The 24,636-nt window shown below is 38.7% G+C and overlaps 1 protein-coding gene across 1 annotated transcript; it reads left to right on the top strand.

Annotated features, from left to right (window-relative positions):
* The first annotated feature begins 8,418 nt into the window (after positions 1-8,418).
* On the top strand, positions 8,419-24,079 carry LOC311084204 (uncharacterized protein). Its single transcript, XM_084116117.1, has 6 exons — positions 8,419-8,518; positions 8,863-9,177; positions 21,914-22,225; positions 22,512-22,811; positions 23,007-23,324; positions 23,565-24,079. Exons 1-6 carry the CDS (start codon positions 8,461-8,463, stop codon positions 23,681-23,683), a joined length of 1,422 nt encoding a protein of 473 aa, XP_083972243.1. The 5' UTR covers positions 8,419-8,460; the 3' UTR covers positions 23,684-24,079.
* Positions 24,080-24,636: the final 557 nt, after the last annotated feature.

Genomic DNA, 24,636 nt, shown 5'->3' with positions numbered 1-24,636 from the left:
GAGTATTCGCTGAGTTATTGTTCATTTTCGGACGCGTTTCAGAATGGACTACACTGGCAGAGAGAAGGCAGAACTCGCTTCGTGTTTATTTTTCTTTATTTGGCAAAAAGCACAACACTTTGTTTTTATTGTGAGTATACACAAAAATAATACACATTTAACAGAATCGATTGATGTATGAAACTCCTATGGAAAATCAAAGTCAACAGAGTATTTATGAGTTTCTTTTACACTGATAAAAAAAAAAGCGAGCTGGTATCGCCGGCGATACCGTCGACCTCAGGGGGTTAAACACGGCAGGGTCATTCCGGACTCGTCCTGCATGTGGGCTCCGCCGGGGTAAACCACTCCAGTCCGAGCTCCTCGACTGCTTTTGAGAGGAGGCGGATTTACTCTGCGCCCATTCCAGCTCTTGCGTCACTCAAATCTCTTGACGGCATGGGGGTGGGGTTATCCAGCGAGTCCGACCAGTCCTCCGTGTCTGAAGCCGCCAATGACATGCTGTCATCAGGGAGATCAGATCCCCTGAACGAGACCAGGCCGATCGTGCCAGAAGAGGGGCGCTTAACTGCGCATTTGTAGAGCACCTGAGAATCCTCTTGGGGAGAGTGAGGCACACGGGAACTATGTCGACGTGAGCTCACTCGTGCCCGATCTCTCAGGCTTCTGGCTCTGCTGTTTCTTCCTCCGAGGTTCCTGGGAGGAAGAGATAAGGAGGGTGTGAGGGGCAGGACCATTGTCTAAAAATTAAGTGGTCCGCGAGCGGAGAGAGAGGTGAGATTCATACTCTTGCAGTGAGAACAGCTCGTCTCAGTGAGCGCAGCAGGGATTTCCCCAGACAGGTGACGCACTCACTGTGCTCATCAAATGGGTGCAGAGGTGCCCTGCACGTGCCACATTCATGGTGCAGCATTTGCAACAACGCTGCATGAAATTTGCTCTTTTAGAAACGTTGGATGGCCACAGGGGAGATCGCTGAATCAGCTTGAGTGCAGAGTGCTGTCAATCCGCTTGCTTGCAGAGCGCCGATCAGTCAGCTTGATAGCAGGATAGGAATCTGAGTTCCTATGGCAGAATGTATGATGCGGTATGAGTGAGCCATATCGATGTGTTTCAACTTAAGTTTCAAAAGAGTTATTTTACTCAGATTTGCTAAAATACCAAAGTGTGGTAAAGTCTGCAATAAAAAAACTTATAAACTCAAGTATTTCTAGATACAATTCTCCAAACACCAAATCTCTCTGGTAACCAAATGCAAATTTCCCTAAATGAACAATTATATAGGTTATTGTGTTTTCTCATTATTATTTGCTGATTAATTTTGTTGTAACAATGCAGGCAAACATTATAAATGTTATTCACTGGTTTCAGGATCAAAATGGATGCTGCAATGGTTTTCTCTCTTAGTTTTATCTGTACAGAAATGAGGTTAGATCTGTTGGGTGGATAAACAGCTTCTGCTGAATTTTTGTGGAATGTTTTTTCTCTAAGTACGATAAACTCCTGCTTGTGCAATTTAAGAGTGCACGCTTTCACTGCGTAATGTAGCCTCTTATAATGCAGTGTGAATTCCCCCAAACATCAAGATATGAGGATAAAATCTGGATGACTTTTCATATCTTTTTACACTTATGTTGTAAGACCATGTTAAGCAATACCGCACGAGAAAGAGTGCTGTTTTTCCTGAACATCAGCATGATTATAAATGTGATACTGATTTTATGTAAAAGTTCAACAAACAAAAAGTTAACAGTCTTAGACACTATAGCCGCTTTCCGACCAAGTAGTTACAGGAACTTAGTTATAGGAACTGTCCACTTCTAAACAGTTCTATGATCTACTCTCCCCAAACTCGGTTTTGTTGTTTGCGTTCGCACTGGCCAAGTGGCCATAGCAACTGGTAGGAGAGGTAAGAGAGTGACGCAAGCACGGGTGTTTTTTATTTTGACGGCACGACAGACCTTTATTTTGGCGGCGCTGAGAATTCCAGAGCAAACAATGCTCGCATTCTCTGTGTTTATTAGTTAGCGATCTGTCTAACACAGTGATCTCAAACTCAAATTGGCTGGGGGCCACTGCTGTGAACGAAAGCTCATAGGAGGGCCATTTTAACATTCAAGCACAACAAGAACGCGCAACATTTTTCCTGGAAATTTACTTCACTTGCTGAAATGTTAGCTCTCATTTACCTCAGATTATGTAACTAACATATTTGTGTCATACTTAACAAAAAAATCTAAACATCAGTATATTAAACATATATTTAACAATATATAATATAATTTTAACAGTTAGTGCAACCTTTTTTCCCTTACTTTACTTTAACTTAAATAACTTGTCAAAACATTGCACTGAATAACATTGCAGTGAACTCATGCAATCCCTGAATACATTTGCACACTATTCTATTTCTTGCCAGACACCTGGCAGCGCTTCTGCTCACACAACTGAGCCACGTTTGCACTGATGGAGGTCACAGTTGAAACCCTGAGTACAGCTTCAAGATGGGCATCACTAAGCCTGGACCTGTACTTGCATTTATTGAAGTTCATAGTTGAGAACAATTTCTCACACAGGTATGTGCTTCCAAAAAGGCACATTACCCGACTGAACACTTTGGACAGCTCTGGGTAGCATGGAGGTAACTCTCTCAAAAACTGTCCAGTCTTGTCTGCTTTTCCCTGTGCCTCTCTGAATTTAGTTTTTAGCTCACTGTTACACTGCAAGTCAATAAGCTCCATTTGCAACACACTTGGGACACTCTCCACGTCAGTTGAGAAGGGATCTGCGAACAGCTGGAAAGTGTCACGGTGTGACTTGAAGTCAGCAAAACGCTGATCAAATTCCTCCAGTAGGTTGTCAATAGCAGAAGCATATTTATCACCACTGAATGCTGTGCCCTCCTCCACAAGAGATCTGCATGTAGTGAAATGACTGAGGTTTTTTGCAGAAAGCTGAGTTTTCCACAAGCTTTATGGAGAAAGCTTTCACACTTTCATATGCTGCTGTGATGAGCTGACCAGGACCCTGGAGCTTCAAGTTAAGGATGTTCAGCTACTGTGTTATGTCCACTAAGAATGCAAGGTCTATGACCCATTTAGGATCATCAAATTCAGGAACATCCATTCTGCCATCTTCCATGAATCTCTTCACCTCTGCTCTTAAGTCAAAAAATCTCTTCAGGACATTCCCTCTGCTGAGCCAGCACACCTCAGTAAAGTAAAGTACATCGCCATATGTTGACTCAATTTCTTCTAAAAAGGCCCGAAACTGGCGGTGCTGTAAACTTCTCGACCTGATGTAATTGACACATTTCAGGACAACAGACATGACATGTTCATATTTCAGGCAGTTGCTGCACAGAGCCTGTTGGTGTATAATGCAGTGCAGAACAACTGCTGGATCTGCATTTTCCTCTTCTAACTTTCTTTGTACTAGCGCTACCAGTCCGTTTTTTTTTTTTGTGCCTGTCATAGATGGGGCGCCATCAGTGGTAATGCCCACCAGTCTGTTCCATGGCAAACCAGCGCGCTCAATCGCGTCACACAGCTGCTGAAATATATCGTTGGCTTTAGTCCGGCCATGCATTGGACACAAACTTAACTCCTCTGTCACTTCAAATTGTTCATTAATACCCCTGATGAAAATAGCTAGCTGTGCAATGTCTGTTTTGTCTGTGCTTTCGTCGAGGGCCAAAGAGTACGCAGTGAAAACTCTAGCTTTGCCGCGCAATTGATCATAAATGTCACTTGACAACTCGCTTATCCGCTCGGCCACTGTGTTTGCAGATAGAGAGAGATTGTTGAACAAGCCCTTCTTTTCTGGACATAGAATCTCAGCGACTTTTAACATACAATCCTTCATAAACTGCCCTTCAGTGAATGGCTTTCCTGCTTTAGCGATCAACTCACTCACCACATAACTTGCTTCAACTGCAGCATCAGCATCCTTTTTGGCTTTGTGGAAAAGGCTTTGCTGCGACATTAGCTCTTTCTTCAACTTCATGGCTGTCTTTTCTCTCTCGTCTGCCTGGTACTTCTCATACTGTTCTCCATGTTTAGTTGTGTAATGACGCTTGAGATTATACTCCTTTAGGACTGCGACTTTTTTTCAGACAGGTAGCATTTCCATTAAACTCCACACAAAAATACTGCAATGTCCATCTTTCTTGAAACTGTCTGTGTTCATCATCCACTTTCCTTTTCGGTTTAGAAAGAGACATATTTTCAATTTCTTTAGCAGCCAAACAAATAAACTCCTAGGATCAAAATCAGCTCTCTTATCAAATATGCTGGGTTTGCGCGTTTTTTTTTTCTTTTTTATTTTGTTTTTTTTAATTACGCATTCACGTTTTATTTATTTATTATTATTTGTTTTATTTTAAAGAATCGTGTTCTTGTTTCAATTTAATATGAAGTGGTATTTTAAATTTGCATGAAACAAAAATGTTTTTATTTTATTTTTTTATTGTTTTGCGGACCGGATTATGTTATATTTTTTACATCAGTTGCGGGCCGGAGAGAGGGGGAGGGGGGGCCGTAAATAGCCCGCGGGCTGACAGTTTGAGACCCCTGGTCTAACAGTACTGTTTAATATGTTATTAGATAGAACTGTTATAGAAATAGACAGTATATGAAAAAAAGGTTATTAGCCTATGCCGTGTGATGTCCAGTGTTGCTAGCTGGGCAGATAAACATAATCATGTTTGACTTGGTCCCCTCAAAGTTGCGTTGGATTTTCTCTTCAGCATAAAGGTTTAGAGACCCATCAATCACTGTTTTCCATGTTTGTATAGTTAGTTTCTGGAGTAAATATATAGGCTATAATCTGTGTGTTTACATTATAGCTGTTTTAAAAATGGCAGGTGCTGGTGTTCCACGTGCGTTCGGTCAATCAGCACACACTAACGTCACGGGTAGTTCCTATAGTGCTGGTTGGACCTAAATTAGTTCCTCCAAATGGAGTTCCTAGAACTAAAATCGTTCCTAGTTCCTGCGGTGCGAACATGCCGACATCCGGGTACTTTAGCCAATAGTTCTAGGAACTGTGAAAAGGTTCCTCCGGTCGGAAAGCGGCTAATATTACAGCTTAGACACAATATTGTCTGTTTTTGCTCTGTTTCACAAAGTATATAGTTATATCATATAGGCTACAAACAAATCCACAGAAGAGCAGTCACGCGTCTCTGAGAAATTCACACACAGCAGTGTTTTGTTTGAATCTGTATTTTTTGAGTCAAAGATGATTCCAAGACCCATTATTAAATGCAGTCACTTGCTTTGTTCCTGAATCAGTCGGTTGTTTTGAACGAATCGGCAGAATTAATTATTCAGTGACTTATTCATTAAGACAGTGACTTGCCGCAACATACTGGTAGTTTTAGTGTCATATTTAAAGTATCATTTATTTATTGTTTTAATATTTTTCAAGTTGTATTCAAAACAATATCAACTTTATTGTCACAGTATGTTCAGTGTGTTTAGTTTTCATGGACTTTTAGTTTGTTTTCATTCATCTTCTTTGTTCCTTGTTTGTTTGCATCAGCTTTGTGTCATTAATCATCTTGTTTGAGTCACTATTTAAGTTCTCCCTTTACAGTCTGTCAGTCTGCACTATCTGTCTGTCTGTCTGCCTTTTGGGATTTACTACTAAACTCTGTCTGGAACAAAGACATTGTCTTCGACTGCCTGCACACACCCGTGACAGAAGACTGAATCAAGATATGGATTATGCAGCTCAATTTGCTGCTGTGGCTCTTGAGAGCACAGATTTTTGGTCTTTTTCTTTAAAAAGTTTTTTTTATTTTTTTATCTTGCCATCACCAGCCCCTACGACGATGAGACCCTGGAGTCACTGTTCTGGACCAGGGTAAATTACCATCATCCTGTCGACCTCCCAGACACCACCGGTCAGAACTGGAAAGAAGCCATCATCCGGTGTCTGGAGAGCGTCCTTCCCCGATCCAGAACACAGCCAAAACCAGAGCCCAAATCACCACCATTGACCGCGGAGAAATAGTGTGAGTCCCCCGCAGACGGAGAGCTACCCCCGCCTGAGGACAGAGCTGCCCCTCGCCCTGGAAGTGGAGCTCCATCAAGCTCAAGGTTGTTAAAACTGCAACAGACGCCAGCTGTTCAACCTCCAGTCTGTAGGCAGACCCGTCACCGTCCTGGATGAGGCCGATAAGTGTGGTGTCGTCTGCAAACTTCAGGAGTTTGACAGAGGGGTATTTTGCGGTGCAGTCTTTGGTGTACAGGGAGAAGAGCAGTGGAGAGAACGCATCCCTGGGGGCCGCCAGTGCTGATTATGCAGGAGCTGGATGAGGATTTTGCCTGTCGGTCAGGAAGCTGGGTTCATTTGGACAGGAGGATGTTTGATATGATGGTGTTGAAGGCCGAGCTGAAGTCCACATACAGAAGCTGTTAGCGAGAATTTCAATGTGACGCTTCAGTTAGCACTGGCCAGATGGTGGCGCTATGTCTATAAGTACTGTTGTTCAGCCTGCACTTCACGCCATTCCAGCCGAGCCTGCACTTCACGCCAGTCCAGCCGAGCCTGCACTTCACGCCAGTCCAGCTGCGCTTGCACTTCACGCCAGTCCAGCCGAGCCCGCACTTCACGCCAGATCTGCCGAAGCCAAGGCAGTTTGCGTCATGCCCGCCGCGCCTGAGATTTAGAGCGTCATACCCGCCGAGCCTGAGCCAGTTGTTGGCCTAGAGTGGCCAGATCCAGTTCCGAGTCCAGTTCCGAGTCCAGCCGAGCCCGCACTTCACGCCAGATCTGCCGAAGCCAAGGCAGTTCGCGTCATGCCCGCCGAGCCTGAGACAGTTGTTGGCCCAGAGAGGCCAGATCCAGTTCCGAGTCCAGTTCCGAGTCCAGTCCCGAGTCCAGTCCCGAGTCTAGTTCCGAGTCTAGTTCCGAGTCAAGAAGTCGGCTGCCCTGTCGAGCAAGAGCCAGAGCCAGTCTTCGAGCAAGAGCCAGAGCCGCTTTTGCCTCCTGCCCCCTGGGGGGGGGCTATAAGTCCTCTTCGCCATGACCGTCCAAAGGGTCCTCACCGCCATGGCCAGCTGAAGGGTCTTCACCGCCATGGACGCCCGAGGGTCTGACAGATCCGCCGTGGCCACGCCCACAGCCTGTTCTGCCCTGGTTCCCCGAGCAGCCAGCTCCGCCCTGGAGGCTTCCTGTCTTGGGCAACCACGCCTTCATCTGCCTCCAGGGCGCCCACCCTCCCTGTTCTACCCTGGTTCCCCGAACAGCCAGCTCCGCCCTGGAGGCTTCCTGTCTTGGGCAACCACGCCTTCATCTGCCTCCAGGGCGCCCACCCTCCCACCCCTTTGGATGTTATACGGCGCGAGGACTCGCCTTCGGGGAGGGGGGAGTACTGTCACGTTTCCGTTTGTGTTTGGACTGTGTTGTCATTGTCTTTAATTCACCTGTCTCACCTGTGCCCTGTTAATCACCTCATTTAGTTATCTCGTTTGTTTTGCCCCAGCTGTGTCTTATTTCCCTGATCTGTTTCCTTGTGTATTTAAGCCCTGTGTGTTCCTTCAGTCTTTGTCGGTCGTTGAATTGTTGAATTGAGTTGAGTGTTCATGTAATCCGAGTTTGTGAATAAACCAGATGTATTGAAATCCTGTCTCCTCGTCTTCGGCCTGCAATACCCTGACAACTACTTTTAGGCATGTATGTGTCTTCAGGCCCAGGGCATTTATTAAACGTGTAAAGTGCGGGAGATTGGACATTGTATGCTTGAGTTACAACAACTTCCTATTTTATGCCGATAATAGCATGCTTTAGCATTTAGCTAAACACATGTGTTTCAACTAAAACACATGTGCTTAAAAAGAGTTATTTTGCCTAAAGTATTCACCAAAATACTAAAGTCTGCAATCAAAATATCTGATTATGAACTCAAGCTTTTCTCATAAAATTTTCCAAAGACCAAAACTTTCTGGTAACCAAATGATATTTCTCTAAATGAACGATTACATTTACAGGTTACTGTATGTTTGCATTAATGTTCACTCATGAATTTTGTAGTAACAACACAGGCAAACATTATACCGTGATTTAGAGCTTTTGAGTCATTCCACTCCACACAAAACATCTTTACACTGAAATAAAGTGAATCCATCAACAGTCAAATAAGAGTCACAGGTCAGAGGTCAAATATGGTTGACAGCTCAAAGTACTAAATAACACACCAGTAGATACAGATATCTAATCCAATATTTCACTCTTCTGCTATTAGTTTTCATTCAGGGCCAGAATTCATTTGAAAATGTAAGATCAGCAAAAGCTTGTTGATTTTCGTGATGTTAAAGGAGACGGATGTGTGAGCGGAAACTAACTGAGGTTGGGGGAGGATTCACACACGACCAGATAAATATCTGTCTTTCAGATCAATCTGAGTGTTTCAGACATTAAGAGTTACTATCGTGGCCATTTTTTAGTGAACCGATGAAGAAAATGTTTCTCAAATTAGTTTTGCTCTGTTTGTGTTTGTGGCGTCTGGATGGTGAGTTTTAAATGTGTTTTTCTGGTTTCAGTTGTTTCTGTTCTGATGTGATAAATTACTGGTTAAATTAGTCAGAAAGGATTAACATTCACTGTTATTCTCTTATGGAAAGAAATAATGTGTGATTTTCCTGAGAGAAAACACTCTTATTTGAGATTGAAGTCACTTGATTATATAAAACTGTTTAACTATTTTTCATTTTCATTCATCATCTTTTGTCTTTGAACTGCTGCAGAATATTAATCACTTCACATTTACATGATTAAAAGTATTTTAGTGAAGCTTCATCAAACCAACATCAAGTGATTTTAAAGCTTTAATCTGTGAATCACTCTGTTCTTCAGGAGTGTTTGGTGAGTTAGTGTTTGTGAAGGAGGGAGATTCAGTCTCTCTAAACTCTGATCTTACTAAAATAAAGGATGATGATGTGATTCAGTGGAGGTTTGAAAACACTTTAATAGCAGAAATCAATGTAATGGCCGACAGAATCACTGTATATGATGATGTTCTTGATGGGAGATTCAGAGGCAGACTGAAGCTGGATCATAAAACTGGATCTCTGACCATCACAAACACCAGAACTGAACATGATGGAGATTATGAACTACAGATCAACAGTGAGATTAAGATATTTGATCTATATGTCACCATTCTCAACGGTGAGTATCTCTATGTCTACAGTGAGTAAACCTTTTGAGTGATACGGTCCCACATTTGGGATTTGGAATGTTCAGTGATGTCACACAACTGTCAGATTCAAACTCTTCAGACAATTTGAACTACGGCGCAAACAAACATGGCGGCGCCATCTCACATTTTAAATCAAGATCATGACGGTTCGCCATGGAAACAATAATGGGGAAACGTTCTAAAATAAATATCACCTTGATAAACTCACCCAGTCAGAATCACGCGTGAAAGGGTTAAATAGACTATTGGTTTCACCTGTTTTTAATGACAAAATTAAATTAAACTCCATTTTTTCTTTGTTGTTTTATGATATTGTTTATTTCAGTCACTCTAAACTCTGATCTTAGTAATAGTAGTTTATAGTAATCATCATGATTTTTAAAGGTATGCAATGTTTGATAGAGAGCAAACGCAGTGTTGACAGAGCCAGGCTAATATGATCACACTTCCTGGTTCTAGTAAGAGCTCGAGCTGCTGGAGTTTGCTTGGTAACGCTTTAGATTACAGCCCGCAAAGAACTGCGTATTTAAAACTAATTTACAGTGTAACTTTCTGTAATTATAGTGTACCTACAACATGTAAAGTTTTAGGAATAAAGGGGTAATAACCAGATGAATTAACAAATTATTTATACTGTCGGTATTTTAGAACTAAGCGTTACTTATTCTTCTATTATAATAAAACAATCTTACATTTTAGCAATATAGCGAGAACATACACTGCAAACCTTTTTGTAATAACAGTATACCCAAGGCCGCATTAATGCACGGGCTTACCTGGGCTGAAGCCCAGGGGCCTCCCAAGTTCAGGTTCATGATGAGCTGAAAAGGTCATATTGTTTTGTAACTTGTCAGGTTTTCTGTCAATCACTCTAATCGCATGTTATATGTCTGCTGATTGAGTGACCCACGTGGCCCCATAAGCCCCGTTCACATACCCAGCGATTTTGTCACTGTATGTCGCTAGTCTCTATACTGTGAAGTCGCTTGTGGGCGTTGGTATTGCTGTCACTCTAATGTTATTGGTAGACTGGTCGTTTGGCCACATCTATACAAAACACCATCACAAGTGATACAACTATATTATTTTAATTTGACTAGGAATTAGGCTCAAAAGAAACAGTATGCTGTTGGAAGAATGTTTTTATATTACCACACAGCAGTGTTCAGTGGATTAACATTCGATCAATCTACAAATTAAACTCACTCATACTGTCATAAATTACTAAAACGTCATCCGAATTTGAAAAATAATAAATTGTCTTGTCCCTAATAGTCAACATAATGCAGGGGAAACTGTAAAATGAACTGCAGCAGTGCTAAACTTGCATCATAAAACTACAACACTCAATCTATAAATGTGAATTAAACTCACTGAGACTGTCGACAGTTTCTTTTCCATGCATCATTTTATTATATCCATGTTTGTGGTTAGTTACAGTTAAATCATATAAAACAGTGAAATCGCCCTCAAACTCTTCTGTCTTGCCTGCACTGCACTTGGGAGGTGAGCTCCACTGAAAGGCTTCTTTCCTATTGGTTGTCGCTCGCGAAAATCACTTCTCATTTGCATAAAGTTGAAATTTCTGAACTGTAATGTAGATAACCTAGATATTACACTTTTTTAAATGAGACTCTATAAATCGAGGGGATGGGGGAACTGCAAAACCTCTCAGCCCCGGGGCCTAACATTAGGTTAAAGGCAGGGTAGGTAAGAATTGTATTAAAAAAAAAATTCAATTTTTTTTTTAAACTTTCTTTAAATATCAATACATAATTAAAATGTAAGTACTCTGAAAAAGACAGTATACAAATCGAGTGACTCTAGACCTTTTAATCTGCAATAAACACAGCTACTTATTTCCATTCGGGACGAATGAAATGATTGGCCGGGTCGACTGTCACTCTCCCTCGCTACCATGGCAACCACCCCTGCATGCGCGCTCAGTGCACCCGTTTGACTTGAAGAGGGGAAGAGGCACGGAGAGAGACACGGATCGCAAGGAAGAATCACAATAATGGCTGAGAAAGAGCAGTCACAATTCCCAGTACCTGCATAAAAAGTCAGCGAATGCAAACAAGGCAAAAAAAAAAAAAAAAAGGAACTAGTAAGGTAGAAAGGTAGGCTACTTGTCACCGGAGTGTAATGTTTGTCCTCTTCAGAGCAGGCGCGTAGCTAGCCAGTAATGGGCCAGGGCGGCACTGGCCCACCCACATTACTCACTGGCCCGCCCAGGCAAGTTTGATCAAAATACATTTTTAGTTTATTTTTATTATTCAAATGTGTTTAAGAAAATATATTAATATAAACCTGATTTATTGTTGACTGGTGTGTGTGTTTAATTTGTTTTCCGAATAAAATGGAACTGTTGAAGCAAGTTGTATAAACCCTCTCTCCAGAACGTAATTGGTTGCTATGGTTGCTATAGACTCTCTGGGCGGCGGGCTCTGGGCTAATTTTGGTAGCTGCTTTTTAGCCAAATAGTTATTTGAAAAAGAACTCTGTGACTCTTTGGACTATGATGAGATCATTTCTGTTTTCAACACTAAACCCAGGCACTTGCGTCTTGTTTTGTAGAATGAAAACAACAAAGGTAGGCCTGTTGTTTAACTAATTTACTTATTTTTTGCCCGTGAAGTGATTTAAGGCGAGACACGGCAGGCAAAAACATCGGGGTTTTTTTCACTGGTCAATTTTGAGATTTTGGGCTATTTGTCTTCAATGCCTTTTTGATTTGTCATTTTGGTCTTTATTTTACTACATTTTGTCTATTTGCGTCTGTAGATTTCTCCTAAATTCAACAAAAGTTGGCGTTCTAAATCAATATGCTGCTCCACGATCGCTGTCTGCACCTGTCATCACAAACACCGTTGAAAAGCTCTGTTTTTGATAATGTTTTGATTCAGCCCAACACTGTTGTTGATGATTTGATAAGATATTGTGTCTGTAAATAGTTGGTTCTACTAAAAAATAGGGCTGGGTTTTGACACAAATTTCACAATTCGATTCGATTTCGATTCACAAGCTTGCAATTCGATTCGATTTTGATTACGATTCGATTCAATATCGATTATTTTGGATATCAGGTACAATACATTGCAAATTTTCTCAAGGAAAACAAATCTCTTAACTATTATTGTAAACTATTGGAGTCCGTTGTGGCCTATAGGCTTCATTAGCCTACTATAATATTGAAGGTAAAAAATAACTGATTTGATTTGTATACAAACACTTAAAATACACTTATTTATTTTTATAATAATAAAGTTATATGAAATTATATACAAATTTAAATGGTGGCTGTCATAAAAAAACTTAACAGATTTATTCAAACATGCATTAAATATTGAAGAACATTAAAAAATATAATGAATATGTAATATGGTGCATATATTTAACAAAATGCTCCTCTCTAGAGTTAATTTTTCTAGCTGACTAACGAGTTTATGGTCACTGGATATGGTTTTTCTGAGGTAAATGTGACGTTACATGACATTGTTTACTAACGTCTTTCCACGGTTGAAACACTGATTGAGCGATTCCATGTGACGATACGGACTTCGATAAGTTGTACTCTACCTTTTAACACACTTTCAGATGTTCATTCATGTTTATCTCGCGCTGTAACGGATATTATTAAGGCGGAAGAGAAGATCGTGTGCGCTCCGCGCTGCTGCTTCTCTTGAGCAGAGCAAGAGCGATCTCACGCCACAGCGCCAAAACGGTATATGTTTTTGAATTTCATAAGAACATGGACGTAATTTGAAATCTGAGACTTTGTTTCATATTAATAATAACAAAGCACAAAGATTATTGCGATTTATTGAATGGGATGCGCGCAACAATATTCCATTCATCACTGAAAACAGGATGACTAATCGATTCTTGGGATTTAAGAATCGATATCGTTTCGTAAAAATGAGAATCGATTAAAATCGAGAAATCGATATTTTTTACCCAGCCCTACTAAAAAAGTATGATTTTTTTACATTACAAATCTTTAAATGCTGTTTTCTCAAAATGAGTTGTTTGTCATTCTCCGGATCAACTGAGGAAGTTTTATGGTAATAGCTATTATTTTAAAATGTTACTCTATTCACCTGTAGTGTCTCGCCTTAAGTTAGTGGTGTGTAACCTACATTGTTTAGTTTAAATTAGTTGCTATTTTTTGGGCACAAAAGCTTAATTTCCACCAGGCTGATTGCATTGTATGTGGTTAATTTAACAGAAAATAGGGAGTGTGTTATTTATTTCAAACCGTGCTCTGCTGATAGTTTTCATTATTTGAATTTCTTTTACTTTTAGCCTACTTTATTTTCGGGTGAACTGTCTTTGCACTGCTGACTAGCCTGAATAAAATAGACAGGTTATTGTCTATGCTGGTGGTTTGTCCAGCCTTTATTGAGCTCTGTTGGTTGAACATGATGGCATGGCATGATGACAGGGTTTTGTTATTGCCTTTGCCGAATATTGCAAAATAAAGGTGTAACTGTTTTTGCAGTTTGTCTATTCTTTTTTCTACTCTCTAAGGTTTAATTATTATTTAAGTCATTTTTTTTTCTAGGAAAAACTATAGGCCCACTAATTTTTTCACTGGCCCACCCAAAATACAATTTCTGCCTACGCCACTGCTTCAGAGCCAACAGTGCTTTCATCGTGGAAGTGCTTACATGCAAAACACCGTATGTTATGAATCTTACACGAAATTCACCTTCATCACAGTGTAACTGATGGTAATGGTAAAACGTGTATCAATGCAACCTGTTTTTAGCTTTGCCTTATGTTACTAGCTCGTTACCGAATCAAACTCAATATATTTTAAACTTTACCCGTATCAATATGCTAGCTTGATAGTGAGTAGGGGAGAGCGGGGCACAAAGTAACGCTTTTTGACTTTCTCAGTTTGTGTAAATCTACTTATGGTTCAGAGTATTTATTTTTTCCCACATTAATTTCCCACATGTCTACTACAATTATGTGTTTTTGTTTTATTAATACAGTATATACTTTTTTCTTGATATAACCCGAAAGAACGGAAGTGAAATGTGACAACATGCCCCATAGGTGGGGTACATTGTAAAGCCCAATTTATACTTCTGCGTCGAACTTAAGCCCAATTTATACTTCTGCGTCGAACTTACGCCGTAGCTACGTCGTAGGCTGTGTGTAGCGCGCGTACCCTTCGGCGTACCCTGACGTGCACCTCTCCAAAAATGTAACAACGCGTCAACTCTACGCGGACGCAAGCACTGTGATTGGTCTGCTAGGACCGCTCCCTCGGGTTTCACATGCTCCCTCTGCGCGCGTGAACGCGGACAACGACGCAGAAGTATAAATGAAAACCAACGCGTTGCCTACAGCGTAGAGGCTCCGGCGTAGGTCCGACGCAGAAGTATAAATCAGCCTTAAGCCTGTTTTATGCTTCTGCGTCAACTCGACGGCGTAGCTACGCCGTCACTCCTACGGCGTTGTGGCCGTTTTATAGTTCTGCGTCGGGTTGCGTTGCATCGCGGTGCATTTCACCGCCAGAACGCTAGGGGGGTGTGGGGTTCGCAAATCTCTTTGCTAGTTTGTTTTGGTTCAGTGCGCTGGTTCCGCTTGTTCATTTCCGATGGCGAGCGAAAGAGAGAGAGAGTGTTGTTGCAGCTGGAGCTAATCGACGTTGAACAACAATGTTCCAGCGTCTTTCAAAGCTATATGTGTGTGTATCAGCCAGAGAGCTTAACGAAATTATACTGCAGTAATAAAAATAACCATATAAGAATGAATATTCTCCTCACAGAGCGATGAGCGTGTTCCTCATCTAACGTTATATTTCGGATTCACAGTGCGTGTTCCACTGCGATCCATGATAAACATCATAGAAGCCTTATATGTATTTTAACAAATGATTTTATTGCAAATGTTTAATCGCAGAAGAAAAATAAGTCTCCACATGGAACTGTGCCATGGCAGGATAATGTAGTGTCCCGTGACTTTGGTTAATTACTGTATATCCATGATGTAACCATGAACATTGTATTGTAAATAAACAACCATCTTTTTTGCAAAACAAACGTTGATTTATTTATTGATTGATAAAAAAAGATAAATGAATATGTAAATATATAGGCCTACATATATATTAACACAATAAAAAATAATAAAAAAACAACAGTTTATCACCCATACATATGCATATATTTTTGTGGGCTTTATACAAGAATTGAGCAGTATAAAAATCAAAATTTTAGATTGCAGAAATAATATATTTGTGTGGTCAAAATATCTTACCTTGTGTATAATTCTAACTGCTCGTTTTTGGAGTAGTGAACTTTTATAATTATTGCCCCAAATTTCTATACAATAAGTAAGAACATAGAAGAATAAGAGAATAAGAACAAAGGGCAAAGTTTTAAGTACAATTAAAAATATAAATAACTTTAGTATATAAAAAATATATATAAAAAAAACTTGATCCATCGTTGAACACAAACAGTGCAGTGTTCACTTTAAAAATGTCGCTATAGCGGGAGGGGGAAACCGGAAAAGCTACACTCCGGAAATTATGTATAATCTGACCAATCACAGCCCTTGGGGTCTGCGTCGCCTCGACGCGTAGTTACAATTTTTTGGAGGTGCGCGTCGAGCTACGGCGGAGGGGTTGGAGAGGGGTCCGCGGAGGTACGCCGTCGACTCGACGCAGAAGCATAAAACAGGCTTTAACATGTGCAGGGGCACATTGTAACATGATCATATGACGGCTTAAAATGTTATCTGATCTAATAAAAAAAATATATACAAAACAAACTAAAATATTTTCTGAATAAAATACAATTAAAAAACTTTTTCATATAAAATAATGTCAATTTTTTAATAATTAAATATAAACTCATTTTTGAGTTTTGACTACGAACACATGAAAACACAGCTATACAACATAGTTTAAAACAAATAAATAATTAGTATTTTCTGAACATTGACTCTCAGTCTTTATTCACCTTTTTCTCACGTTTTCTCAATAAAATAAATAAAAGTATAGAATATAATGGCATATTTCTAATAGGGGCACATTGTAACACAGTGTTACAACATGCCCCTGCCTGCACAACTGCGATTTAAACCCTGCTAGTGTCTTCTGCTAGTTAGCGAAGCATTAAAGGAATCGTATGTAGGATTGTGGTCAAAACTGGTACTGCAATCACTTTAAAAATACTGTAGAGCGGTGTATCCCCTCCCCCTACCCCCTGACTCTAGGTTGCCAGATGAGCTGCAGGATTCAGCAGAAACGTAGGCTGCTTCAATGAGCTTCCAATGGCAAGTGACAACTTGCAGCATGTGTAACTTAGTCCACGATATACTGTACGTGAAGAACGAATAACGAATCATTTTTTCTGAGGTAAAGTTAGGCTTCTGTCTCAATTACGTTTCAAATTGCCATAATGGGCGTGCTAATGTTGTTTTCCTCAGCATCTCAGCAAAATGACAGAGAAACGGGCTCCTATAATGCATTGCTAATGTTAGCATACGTCCATGTGAGCTAATGTTACGTTACTTTGCACGAACATGCATAACTTTGTTCGACTGTCATGAATATATGAAATGTCCATTGACATCAAGTACAAGTTAGCCAAGCATAGATGAATCTTACCTGACCAGGAGAAAATTAGCAACGTTGGCGTCTGTTTTCAAATTCTTCTCCGTTTTCAGCCGTCTCCACCTTTCAAAAGCATCTCCAATACAAATTCTGGTTTTATTTCGGACTTTGTCACGACGAATTTCCGAATTATAACGAGGTCTTTTTGATTTAGTAACGTTAGACATTTTTATCCGACTAGAGTTAGGGTAGGTTAGAGCAAAGCTGGCAACCCGGATCCCGAAACACTACTGACTTCGTGATTGGTAGATAGGTGGAGGGAGGCGCGTCAGGCCAAAACACAAAATGACAACATCAACATCAGTTGAGGGCTGCAAGTCCACTTTTTAAATGACAATATCCTAGCCATACTACTGTTGTCAGTGATATGAGTATTTGAAATGGACATGATTTCTTAATGTCTAGTGACACATCAGGGCCATTTTATGATTAATTGAAATAGATTTCTTACATACAGCTCCTTTAAATAACTATCTCAACTGTTAAATAACATCTTAGAGATTATAATAATATCAGATTTGTCTTATTTTAAATAAACACAAAAAATAGAGATGAACAATTAACTTAAGTAAGAAATTTACTTTTGCTATGGTTTAATAAATGGTTTAATAAATTTTCCAAAAAAAAAAAAAAATTTGGCGGATTTTTTTTTTTTTTCTATATAGTGTTGATATGGCAACTAGTAAATACACAAAGTTTCGTCATCCAAGCATGTGCGGAATTATTTTAAACAAGCGTGTTACAACTAGCCCCGCATTAGGTTGTGCCCCGCGCTCCCCTACTAACAACAGCCATGAAAGTTGTTTATATTCATAATTATAAAGTTAGGTATTTTATTACATGTGATTCTGACATGATGTCACTACATGCACTGCGCTCCTCTCCTCCGCTTGGCACTGGCAAACACGTCCTCCAGCTGCAGACGTCGGATTCGCGCGTTCATGTGTTTTGGGGGCGTGGCTTTGGAAGGAGCCCAGAAGGGAGGGGGTGGGAGCGAATGGAATAAGTAGCTGTGTTTATTGCAGTCCTGAGAGTACTACAGACACTCGATTTTTATACTCTCTTTTTCAGAGTACTTACATTTTAATTATGTATATATAAAGAAAGTTTAAACAAATTTGGAATTTTTTTTTTTTTTTGAAAATTCCTGCCTACCCTACCTTTTATGGAAGCTTATGTGTAGCAATATTCAATTTGAAATGTAATATGCAAAATGACAATGCAATATGTAAAATGGCAATGCATTTCTGTATTTAAATTTTAATTTTCCCATCATTTGTGCAACGTTTGGTGCAAAATGAAAATGAAAATTCAATTATAAAATTTACATTTGCCATTTCATACACTAGTTTTAATATGTAAATTAAATACATAATTTAACGCTTTATAAGTTGCAAAATTAAAATTAAAATGTATTACAGAAATTTTTATTATTATTATTATTACCTTTATTTAACCAGAAAGAAAACTCATTGAGATTAAAAATCTCTTTTCCAAGAGTGTCCTGGCCAAGACAGGCAGCAGCACAATTAACAAAGTTGCAGACATAAAACAAATACATCAACATTTAACATATAACGTATTACAAATAATCCTGGTAAAAAAAATAGTGAATTACAAGGTCATGAAGGTAGAAAAGTTGCAAATATTTAACTGAAGCAATAAAACAACAGCGATGCTCGCTGGGATCGTCCGGATGATCAGTCATAACATTTACAGGTAGTTTGGGTAGCCTCCAACTCATTTAAAATTGCTTTAAACTTAAAAAGTGAGACCAGCTCCTGAAGTTTTACTACATTTTGTAGCTCATTCCAAGCACAGGGGGCTGCATACTTAAACGCCCCTTTTCCTAGTTTGGTCCGTACACGAGGGACAGATAAAAGCATTAAGTCCTCGAAAAAATGAAATGATTAGATATGTTTAACATGTTCAAAAAAAGAAATGATTAGATATGTTTAACATGTTCAAGCAAAAACTGTGGCAAAATTGTAATTTAAATGTAATTTTTTCTTAATTGCATTTACACTCACAGTTAAGACACTTGTGATTGCATTTCCATTAAGTGTCACGCAATGAATGTAGCAAAATTCAATGTGCATTTTGAAAATGCATTCTGAGCCGATCACGTGCCCGCCCCGCCCTGTCAGTCACTGCGTGAAGTTGGCTCCGCCCCCAATCCAATGCAAAACGTCGGCAAAATAGGCCACATTCACCCAAAATAGACTCATGTTTTTTTCTAATTTGCGCTGATAAACTTTTATTTTGTGCTGCTTCGCTTTCTTAAATATTAAAATATTATTTATTGGTCATTCTAAGGTCACTCAGCCCCCCTACCTGCTCCACATTGACCCCAAATAGTCTTGTTTGTGCCGGTTAAAGTTTCGTGTGCTGCTTCGTTGTTAAACCTGCTCCACATTCACCCAAAAAAGGCTAGGTCGATGAATTTGACCCGTCATATATCATGTACATATGTATTAATACCTTATCAATATGCTTTATAAAATGGAAAGGGACTCGCTTATGTCTGCCCAGGGCCGGCGCGTCCATATAGGCGAACTAGGCAATTGCCTAGAGCGGCACTTTTGTAAGGGCGGCAAAATGTGTGCCAATCGGGAATGAACAATTCACAAAATAGGCTATATGATTTGCTGCGCCGCCCCGCCCCGCCCCCTGCTCTCATGAGTCACGACTGAGTGATGGGAAGTTCGGATCATTTTACTGTCTCTCTTGTTCGATCTCGTTCATCAAAATGAACGAATCTTTATTTTAGTCATTTCGTTAATTTAAGTGGCGTTAAATGTTACACTTTTAACAGCCAAATTCCCCGATCACATCCACATAGTATATTTGCTTCCTCTTGGTCTACTAAAGTGTTCCTGCGACGGGAGTGTTCTCTGGCTAGAGCGCAGAACAGCAGAGTGTGTGTGGACAGAAGTGCATGCCTGAGCTTGTGTTTTGGGTTAAGCTGCGTTGCTTTGACATTGTGGAAAATATAACAATAGAGACAAAATGTATTAGCCTTTTTACCCGTTATTATCAATCTAAATTAATCTCGTTTTTAACTTAATTTCGTTTTTCTTTATTTAAATTTCGTTTCTCATTTATATTTCGTTTTACTTTATTTAAATTTCGTTTTTTCTTTATTTAAATTTTACATTTTGTTTTTTCTTTATTTAAATTTCGTTTTTTCTTTATTTAAATTTTACATTTAGTTTTTTCTTTATTTAAATTTTAAATTTATTTTTTTCTTTATTTAAATTTAGTTTTTCTTTATTTAAATTTAGTTTTTTCTTTACTGAAATTTTAAATTCAGTTTTTTTCTTTATTTAAATTTTGTTTTTCTTTATTTAAATTTTGTTTTTCTTAATTTAAATCTACCCTTTACTGTGTCAGTAATTTGTTAGTCAGAAAAATACCTTAAAGTATTGCTTAATTTAACAGACCTGTGTGTGTGCGTTTTATATCACTAGTGCAGCGTGCGTTAAGCCTAAGCCCTGCCCGCGTGAGGTGCGCCGCTTCCCGCTCGCGTTGTTCTGTAGTTTACTAAAAGTTTATTAATTCTGAATGTGTGGCGTCTCGCGTGTCCATCTATATTGCACCACCAAATGCGACACTGCACTCCCTTGTGAAGTCGATTGGATGAACGGTTCTCGAAATAATCAAAATGCAAATGGACATAAAGACACATAGAAAATACTGCCTTTATTAGAGAGAAGAATATGTTCAGCACCCCCTCGAAGCTTTGAATATTCGATGTGCATTACTACCGAAGCTTCGAAGCTCAATGGTATTCGGACCAGCCCTAGGGGCGGCACAAAAGAGTTTTTTACACTCTCCCAGACCCAGACGGTCCAACATCGTACTGGTTCTATCACCTGCAGACGCGTAATAATCTTCGGAAACACTACCATCTCTGTCCATGCTCCACTTCATCTGCTAGTGAATTCAACGCTCGCATCAGCTCTGCCGCCGCACTGTTTCCTTCCAACACCTCTAAATACGCACCAAAGCCTATGTTTACCTGTTGCCGAGGTAACGGGCACGTGATCGGCTCAGAATGCATTTTCAAAATGCACATTGAATTTTGCTACATTCATTGCGTGACACTTAATGGAAATACAACCGCAAGTGTCTTAACTGTCTGTGAGTGTAAATGCAATTAAGAAAAAATTACATTTAAATGACAATTTTGCCACAGTTTTTGCTTGAACATGTTAAACACATATAATCATTTCTGTAATACATTTAAATTTTAATTTTGCAACTTATAAAGCGTTAAAAATGTATTCAATTTACATATTAAAACTAGTGTATGAAATGGCAAATGTAACTTATATAATTGAATTTTCATTTTCATTTTGCACCAAACATTGCACAAATGTATGGGGAAATTAAAATTTAAAATCAGAAATGCATTGCCATTTTACATATTGCACTGTCATTTTGCATATTACATTTCAAATTGAATATTGCTACACATAAACTTCCATAACCTTTAAGGCGGCTCTGGGTATACCAATACTAATACATATTGGCTTTTAAAAAATGATAGGGTCCATATCTGTGCATTTAGACAGGACTTTCTTTTAACAAAAGTGCACTGAGAACTAAAACTATTGCAACTTTTGCTTAAATACTGGAGAAATATACTCTTGTTCATGTAGTTACAGGGTAAGTGTGACTTCTGCGGGCTGGACATTTAAGTGGTGCTTGTTATTTTGTTCCATTAAGTTAATACTAACACTTTCTTTTCTTTTTTCTCTTCTATCAGATCAAGTTTGAAATCAGCTCTAAACTCAGTTATTATGGATTAATAAAATAAAATAATATAAATATGAAGCTCAGATACTCAACAGCATTAGTTTTAGTGTGACATTAAACATTACAGTAAAAGTGTCTTTTTAGTTATTGTTCCATATATAAATCTATTTCTCTTTTCATTCATCATCTTTTGTCTTTGAACTGCTGCAGAATATTAATCACTTCACATTTACATGATTAAAAGTATTTTAGTGAAGCTTCATCAAGTGATTTTAAAGCTTTAATCTGTGAAAAACTCTGTTCTTCAGGAGTGTTTGGTGATTCAGGACTGGTGTTAATGAATCAGGGCGATTCATTCTCTCCAAACTCTGATCTTACTGACATGAAGGATGATGATGTGATTCAGTGGTGGTTTGAAATCACTTTAATAGCTGAAATCAATAAACGGGCCGACAGAATCACTGTATATGATGATGTTCTTGATGGGAGATTCAGAGACAGACTGAAGCTGGACAATCAAACTGGATCTCTGACCATCACAAACACCACAACTGAACATGTTGGATATTATAAACTAAAGATCAACAGTGAGAACAAGAGGTTCTTTCTCAGTGTCTTTGGTGAGTTAAATATCAGTTTCACTTGTTTTATATTTTATTCAGCACAAAGATACAATTAATAATTAAACATTCATTTTGCTTTTGGTTTTTAATGATGATATAAATTTGAATTTTAAATTTCAAACTATTCACTTTTATTAATTATTAACTGATCGTCTCAAACTGTGACGAACCCTGTTTCTGTGTGTGTGTGTGTGTGTGCGGGTGTGTGTGTGTGTGTGTGTGTGTGTGCGCGTGTGTGTGTGTGTGTGTGTGTGTGTGTGTGTGTGTGTATTTGGTGATTCAGGACTGGTGTTTGTGAATGAGGGAGATTCAGTCTCTCTAAACTCTGATCTTACTGAAATGAAGGATGATGATGAGATTCAGTGGAGGTTTGAAGATGAAAACACTTTAATAGCTGAAATCAATGTAACGGCCGACAGAATCACTGTATATGATGATGTTCTTGATGGGAGATTCAGAGACAGACTGAAGCTGGACAATCAAACTGGATCTCTGATCATCACAAACACCACAACTGAACATGCTGGAGATTATAAACTACTGATCAACAGTGAGATAAAGAGGTTCAGTCTCTATGTCATTGGTGAGTTCAAAAAAGTTTACACCTGTTTTTTAATGTTTTTTTTTAATTCATACACAATTTTGTTTTTGTTATTTTATATTATTCATTTTTAATGTGAATTTTAAACTATTCAAATTTAGTAAACCATTATAAAGCTATTTAACAGTATTAATCTTTGCAAACCCTGTTTCTGTTTGTTCTCTGTGTGTTTGACAGATGAAGTGAAGTCAGTGTCAGTGAAGGAGGGAGATTCAGTCTCTCTAAACTCTGATCTTACTGAAATGAAGGATTATGATGTGATTCTGTGGAGGTTTGGAGATAAAAACACTTTAATAGCTGAAATCAATAAATGGGCCAACAGAATCACTGTATATGATGATGTTCTTGATGGAAGATTCAGAGACAGACTGAAGCTGGACAATCAAACTGGATCTCTGACCATCACAAACACCACAACTGAACATGCTGGAGAATATAAACTACAGAAGTTTTTAAAAAGATTGCCATCAAAATCATTCAGAGTTTCTGTCTATGGTGAGTAGACATATTTTTTATTCTCCTTCAAATATCCTTTTCTACTATTTACATGTTGAATTGTTGAATCTTTTACAGTTTGAGATGACAGACCGTATAAAAACTCACTTGGAACCGAATATAAAATTGTTGATTAGATTTGATCATATTTCTGTGTATTCAGAAATATTAGTTGATGTCAGCGCTGATATTAGTGTTTATTGACTGATCTGATCTCAGTTTGATGTGTTTATTCCTCAGACTCTGTCCACTGGTGTGGTCCTACTGAAGCTGTGATCCGATTGGTCCTCTCTGCTCTGGTGGGCGTGGCTACTGTCATTATTGTGGTTTATGAGATCAGATCCAGAAGAGCTGAATGAGATCAAGCACATATTCACACATCAGGTACATGATTGATGATGTCATTTCTCACCAACTGATCCTGCATGTATAATTACCTGTGAGATTTATTAATCTATGGCTTTTTATGTTGATCTTTTTCAGTAAGTATTGAAATCTAAAGCAGAACACTGAACTTTAAAGGTTCTTCAAGTGTGTTTTTGTTCTTCTAGTGTTTTTTTCATAATAAATACTGATGATTATTTGAGTTTGTGCTCTCTTTCAGTGTCAGATTTTAACAGTGTCACTTTATTGTTTATATTTTTCTCAGATACAAAAAAAAATAATAATACAGAGACACACAGATCTCTCTTTACTACTGCTGTATATTTGTCATATGTATTTTCTTGCCTGTATAAATAAAGTTTCTCACTCTGAGGTTCAAGAGTCTCTCATGATTTATTCAGAGGAATACAAACTTGATGTATATTTTAAATATTTCAGCAGTGTACCATATACAGCTTTATTTCTACTTTTTTCACAGGTGCTTTTTATAGGCTATTTGTAAAAATAGTACTTTTTTTATTACCAATAAGTTTTTTGCAATATATTCCGGTATAACCAACAAATACAGCTAATATATATATCAGATCACAGATCTGATCATATTACAGATCACATGCAGCATCAGATATATTTTTCTTGTTTATTATTACGTCAAGGATCTTATGATACTTGTTTTTTAATTTTTTATGCATTTTAATAACAACAAAACATAATTTACATACATAAGTACATATAACCATACACGTCAGGGGTAAACAAGGGGACAAAGGAAGAAAGCGCAAGTCACACTTGACTGATTTTGCAGGAGGTGAATGGTGGCGGTGATCCCCGGATGCCCTGAGCTAGGAAGAGAGTGGACTTGTTCTAGGACCTGATTCCGGAGGATCTCAGGGACAAAGACTTTAGGAGGACAGGCAGAAAGAATCTC

This window comes from Abramis brama (assembly GCF_963993115.1).
Source record: "Abramis brama genome assembly, chromosome: 6".
NCBI lineage: Eukaryota > Metazoa > Chordata > Actinopteri > Cypriniformes > Leuciscidae > Abramis > Abramis brama.
The sequence above is the reverse complement of the archived record's forward strand: the minus strand, read 5'-3'. Positions and strand labels throughout refer to the sequence as shown.

Coding starts and splice junctions, on each gene's coding strand:
- LOC311084204 (XM_084116117.1), top strand. CDS start 8,461: ATGAAGAAAATGTTTCTCAAATTAGTTTTGCTCTGTTTGTGTTTGTGG. Junction 8,519..8,862: donor GTGTTTGTGGCGTCTGGATG/GTGAGTTTTAAA, acceptor TCTGTTCTTCAG/GAGTGTTTGGTGAGTTAGTG. Junction 22,226..22,511: donor GTTCTTTCTCAGTGTCTTTG/GTGAGTTAAATA, acceptor TTGGTGATTCAG/GACTGGTGTTTGTGAATGAG.